Source organism: Alosa pseudoharengus, unplaced genomic scaffold, assembly GCF_046254945.1.
Source record: "Alosa pseudoharengus isolate Yale_2024_CS ecotype anadromous, Long Island Sound unplaced genomic scaffold, YU_APseudo_1.1 YU_APseudo_1.1_scf_7, whole genome shotgun sequence".
In the NCBI taxonomy this organism is placed as follows: Eukaryota; Metazoa; Chordata; class Actinopteri; order Clupeiformes; family Clupeidae; genus Alosa; species Alosa pseudoharengus.
Window position 1 is genome coordinate 8,496,623 of NW_027468859.1, and position 5,878 is coordinate 8,502,500.

The window sequence follows — 5,878 nt, forward strand, 5'->3', positions numbered from 1 at the left end:
GCGTGATTGGCACACTTGACAGTGATTGACAAGCGTCCTTGGAAACTACGCAACCAATCTGCCAAGTCCAATAGAAAATCAGAAGAGGACTGGACGTCTTTTTCCCCCTCAAAAATATCTCGAGTCTTGCGCTTTACCTTCGTATTCTCGAGCTCCCCAGTTCGCCCACCGAGGCTGCCGTAGTCAGCCAGAGGGGCATCCTCTCCTGTGTGTGTCGTGTAACGGTTGATCTGTTGACTTTGGAATTGCCTTTTTGTCTGGATCAGGCGACGAAGAGGAAACGGGGGAGAGGGCGCGTGTATGAGAGAGAGAGAGGTAGCAAGGACTACGAGGGGGGGAAATAGAAGCCTTCATGTTTCAATTGCCAATCTTGAATTTCAGTCCCCAGCAGGTCGCGGGGGTATGCGAGACTTTGGAGGAGAGTGGGGACATCGAACGCCTCGGCCGGTTCCTCTGGTCGCTGCCGGTCGCCCCTGGTGCCTGCGAGGTTCTCAACCGAAATGAGTCGGTTTTGCGGGCACGGGCCATCGTGGCTTTTCACACTGGTAATTTCCGTGAGCTCTACCACATTCTGGAGAACCACAAGTTCACCAAAGAGTCGCATTCCAAACTGCAAGCGCTTTGGCTGGAGTCTCACTACCAAGAGGCAGAGAAGCTCCGGGGTCGCCCGCTAGGGCCAGTGGACAAATACAGGGTACGGAAGAAGTTCCCACTACCCAAAACAATTTGGGATGGTGAACAAAAGACTCATTGCTTCAAAGAAAGGACCCGGCATTTGCTCCGAGAGTGGTACCTCCAAGACCCTTACCCAAACCCTAGCAAAAAAAGAGAGCTCGCACAAGCTACAGGACTCACTCCCACCCAAGTCGGAAACTGGTTTAAAAACCGGAGACAAAGGGACAGAGCCGCGGCGGCCAAAAACAGGTGAATATCCCAAGCTTCTCCATTGTAAGCGTGCTTGCACCTGTCTTCTAGTTCATTTTTTAAGGTTGATCGTTGAAGTAATTTCGGACAACTCCAAACCCTTTTCGATTTATTTGAGACCCTGTAGCCGAATGTTCGTTTACATGTTCAGCTCTTTATGGTGGAATCTGGTGGACTAAACAGTCACAATTCGATATTTACGCGCTTAATCAATTCTCGATATGTATTACATCAGCAGGCTACACATTGCATTTTCAAATATGCGTGGTGTAGTTCACCTCCTGGCAGGGATGGACTTGATATTGTTTTCACAAAAAGTAGGCTATCTTATGCACGCGTAACAGTGGGCCTATTTGTTGTGTAGCCTACAAATAAATAGGTGGATCTTGCAATCCAACTAAATACACAATACAATTAAACCAAAAAAATATTTATGATATCAATACCATAAACTCGGAATTACATAACCTTAACCAACACTAGGCATCGGTGTGTATTTCCTTAGCTGCCACCTCGTTGGATAATACAGTAGAGAGCTAGCCTACATCATTTGAACTGTAGAGGCCCATGAGCTAGCCTGAATTACATGTTTTCTTGTCTCAGTAATTCCGATGAAACGACTAGCTGTTATGAATCTTTTCTGATCTGTTTCTGTATTTGCCCGATTACAACTGGATTAGGCTAAGGTAATTCTATTGAGAGGGTAAACATTTGTTATGTCTTGTGGGCTGCTGGCAGTGGTAATTTTTGGAAAATAGTAAGCTCGGTTGTCGACATCTCTGAATTTGTGAATCACTTCAGTCTTTCAGTATATAGCTGGTAGCTTTTCCTCTTTCCAAATAGCAAGGCTACACAACCTACTTTATTGCAGTTCGTGGCTTCAAATGCTGTTCAATTAATTCAAATTCTCGGTTTGAATGGGGATTCATTTTGCCATATTGAGTAACCTAGACACTGTTTAATTGGCATGTTATGTGGATGCAAAGCCAAATATCATATTGGGTAAAGAATAATCCAGCCTTTCCATAACTCGCCGATAGGCCCATGAACTAAGCGATGCTCCTTTTTTGACAGCGATTGTTCTTCCGGTGCGTGTCACCAAAGGTTCAACTCAGCCCCGAGCTCCTACAGTTTTGGTAGGCTGCCGGGATTTAGGCTACTATGATAGGCTGATATTGATGATATTTGGAAACTAATTTGACCTGTTAAATAGCTTACTCTAAATCCTCTTCAGGAATGTACCCGTCAAAACTGTAGCCATAGGCTCTCCTCTTGTAAGACATTGAACATTTCTCACTGAAATCCTTCTTTCTTTCTTATTTGTATGTGTTCCACTGAAATAGGTTACAACAACAAGTGATGTCCAATGGCTCGGTTCGATCCCTGACTGGAGAAGACGGCGCAGTGGACCGTCTCGGAACCGCGTCGAGCCCCGAAGCAAGTCTGTCGAGCAAAGCGGCCGCGTCGGCTATCTCCATCACTTCGAGCGACAGCGAATGTGACATCTAACACCGCACCACGAGCTGCCCCGCGGGCCAGTCAGGATGACGATGAGAAAATGAACACATTTAAGAGGGAAATCGAGACAGACAATCAGCAAGACAAACAAGCACATCAGTGCCTGCCTTAACGTATCAGAGGCTGTGTTTTTTTTTAATAATAATTATTATTATGTGAAGGTTGTCAAACCGCCCGAGGTCGACTGGAATGCTCTGTCTTCAAAATGTATTTATCCTCTTTTTCCATTTCATTTTTGCTTAACCAAGACAAAGAAGGAACTGAAATGACATGAACAGAAGACATTTATATAAATACAAGAGTCCTGAATTTCCAGTTTTTTTCCAGTCGATAAAATCGGATGCCTAGAGTAAAGCAGCGCCCACCGAAAAAAGAGAACGGGAAAGAAAACATAGAACACTTAAAAAGCCCACCATCTCTTTTTATTTTTTATTATATTTTTAGGTGGAACTTTGCGTTGAATATCAATGCCGTGACATTTTACCTCCCATTTTTTCTAATGTATGTTCATCTATGTATTAAAATCATTGGTACTATAGAATCTAATTTTGATTTGCGCGATCATTTCAAATTTAGTCAATTTCAGTGTAAAAGGTGGATTTTAGAGCATGTGCGCCAAGTAGGACATATGTTTCAACGAATGAAGACATAAAGAAAATAAAAATGGTTGTTCAAAACAATACAGAAGTTATTATTATTATTATTATTATTATTATTATTATTATTATTATTATTATTATATTATTACAGATAGGTGACTTCCCGTTATCTTATGGCAAGGATATTTGGACTAAAACCGTTTTGTACTAAACAGCGAAGATGCCAAATGTCAGTAGCCTAAATTGGTTGGAGTCAGGTTGTGAGCAGCCTATAGATGGCCAAGCTCTACTCTTGACCCCTCAACCCATGCACGCTTGGTGTTCTTATGCCCTCGGATTTTTCTTTAATGAGAGAGTTTGAGGACTGTGTCAAACACCTATCGTTACGACGTCGAAATCACTTGAACTCTTTTGGCCTGAACCCTTGTGGTCGTCGTCAATAAATGTATGGTCCGAGCCCTCAAGGCGTCATAAGTGAATGGGCTATCGTCCCGTATTTAACGTGATAGCTTACCGTGTGTCCAGACGTGTTAACCGTGCCATGTGATTATCTCTGCGTCTTGTAATGCTCCCTGACAGCGGAAGGTCAACTAAAGGACGGAGCGCTGTGGTCTTGCGTCTAGGCGGCCTTCGACAGACCCTCAAAATCCCTAAGTCTCCCTTTGAAAGAACATCCATGCTGCAATGCTTTTACATTTTAAAGCGAACTGTAGACGACTGGCAGTGGCTGCGCTAGCCTGTTGTGGCTAAACGGATAATGTACAGAAAGTTAGGAAACATTCAACTCATCACAACGGCCGATTAGCCTCTTAGGGGGAAAAAGCAAATTATTACCCCATCATCTATACCTCAGAATTGTCTATACTTATTTTCTATTTTCCACTATATTTAAATGCCATTTTAATAGAATGCGATTTGATTTGTGTGAAGATATGTGAATTATCTTTCTGTCAGCTTTCTTTCGCTCACTTTAAGAGAAGGGTTGGCGTTAACCTCGTGAATTAATGGTGTCTGTAGATGCAAAGTAATCTAGGTATATGTTGCCGTTGCACTCATAACCTATTTTTTGTCCTTTATTTAACCAGATGAGTCCCATTGAGATCTTGCATCTCTTTTTCAAGGGAGCCCTGGGTCCATTTCCCCCCATAACCCTGCGCTAATATACCGCGCTATAGGCAATTATTGTGCACGAATCGCGATGCACCATGAGTGACTCTTGTGAGTTCACTGGTTCGTCTGTGAACGGAGGCCACGTTGTACGTTTAAGCTCTTTCAGCTAAAAACAAGTCCGAATAGCAAACTAATTGTCATCGCACAAAAAAGGGAGGAGGGGAAGTACTGGATGAAAAGCGCCTCATTCAGTTTGTGCACGGACAAAAGCGGCGAGGATAGGTGAAAGGAACGTTTCTGGCAGTCAATACGGTCGTCAAACTGTTCAGCGGTAATCAGCGGTAATGATGGTGGCTTGAGTTCAGCAAGAACAAAAGCAAACGCCCCTAAAGTTTTGTGATGGGGGCGAAAGATTTTTTTCTTTTCTAATTGTGTAACAGCCTGTTTGTGTTAGTGTCCCACGGGCAAGTCGCCCACTTGTAATTATTATTATAATTATTAGGCATATTATTATTATTATTATTATTATTATTATCATTAAGTAACGTAATATATTGGGAGGCGATTGACTGTTTTGGAAAAAAAACAAAACTTTTATTTAGGGCCTTGGTTAAGTAAGAGTGACCACCCAGTGGGCCCTATGCACAGATCATATTGTCAGTGGAGCGTTGCTTCAGTAGCCTACAATGAGCCTTGTCTGCTAGCTTGCTGACTGCACCTCTTTAACCTCTGTCGCGCTCTATGCTATGCGCCATCAATTCATGTTGCGTCTTAAACAGAAATATGTGTGCATGCTGTCGTGACAGCAGCTGTCTGAAATGCGGAATCAATACAATTTTTATCTATGCCATTTCCCCCCAGATTTTTTTTTTCCATACGACGCTGGCCCATGCAGGCTAAGCAAATTGAAGTGTGCATTTGGATATGATGTTGTAGTCCCTATATGTAATGTCTCAATTCAGGATTTCAAAGTGTTTCCAAGACAGGTAGTCTGGTAGAGGTTATTCGAGTTTTGCGCAAATCAGAGTAGAATAATCAGTTAATTTGCAAGGAGTAAATCATAGATTTTTTTTAAATATATATAGGCCTACAGCTCTGGAAAAAATTAAGAGACCACTGCACATTTTTCTGATGTCATCCTACGGTTGATGAGTGACATTCGAATGAGTTGACGGTCATATTCAACGTTAAGAGACCACTGCAAATTTGAATATGACCGTCAATTCATTCGAATGTCACTCAGAAAACATAGGATGACATCAGAAATAATTGCAGTGGTCTCTTCATTTTTTCCATATACACTTGTCACAGCCTACATAGTCTGCTTAATATCCGACATAATTCCGCTGAAATAATTATTCTAAATAGTAGGCTAATTCCTTTATTTCTACCATACATGTAATGCCCTATATGGCGTTTTAATAATCCTAAATCATTTTTAGCCGCAATTACCGTAGGCTTTTGCCTGGCTATTCGCTGTTCAGTCTCAAACGGATCTGCCTACTATTTTGCAAAGCAGATATAGATGTGTTGTGTGTGTTTCTCTAGTATTTTACAGCCATGAAGTGTATCCACTATGAAAAATGATGAAGCGGAGTTTCTTGAGAAAATGTGCCTCCGACTTTCGTGCGTTAGTCAGCCTTTTCCATATGCAATCGCAAACAACCGATGAAAAAATAAGCACCTTGCTTGTCTCTGCTGATTAAAAGGGCCTGAACACTTTTCAC

The 5,878-nt window shown here is 42.2% G+C and overlaps 1 protein-coding gene across 1 annotated transcript; it reads left to right on the forward strand.

Annotated features, from left to right (window-relative positions):
* The first annotated feature begins 341 nt into the window (after positions 1-341).
* On the forward strand, positions 342-2,783 carry six6b (SIX homeobox 6b). Its single transcript, XM_076272344.1, has 2 exons — positions 342-924; positions 2,268-2,783. The coding sequence occupies exons 1-2, from the start codon at positions 353-355 to the stop codon at positions 2,431-2,433; spliced, it is 738 nt and encodes a 245-aa protein (XP_076128459.1). The 5' UTR covers positions 342-352; the 3' UTR covers positions 2,434-2,783.
* Positions 2,784-5,878: the final 3,095 nt, after the last annotated feature.

Excerpts from the sequence above, each read along its gene's own strand:
- six6b (XM_076272344.1), top strand. The coding sequence starts at position 353 with ATGTTTCAATTGCCAATCTTGAATTTCAGTCCCCAGCAGGTCGCGGGG. Across the intron at positions 925-2,267 it reads GCCGCGGCGGCCAAAAACAG|GTTACAACAACAAGTGATGT; the intron begins GTGAATATCCCA and ends CCACTGAAATAG.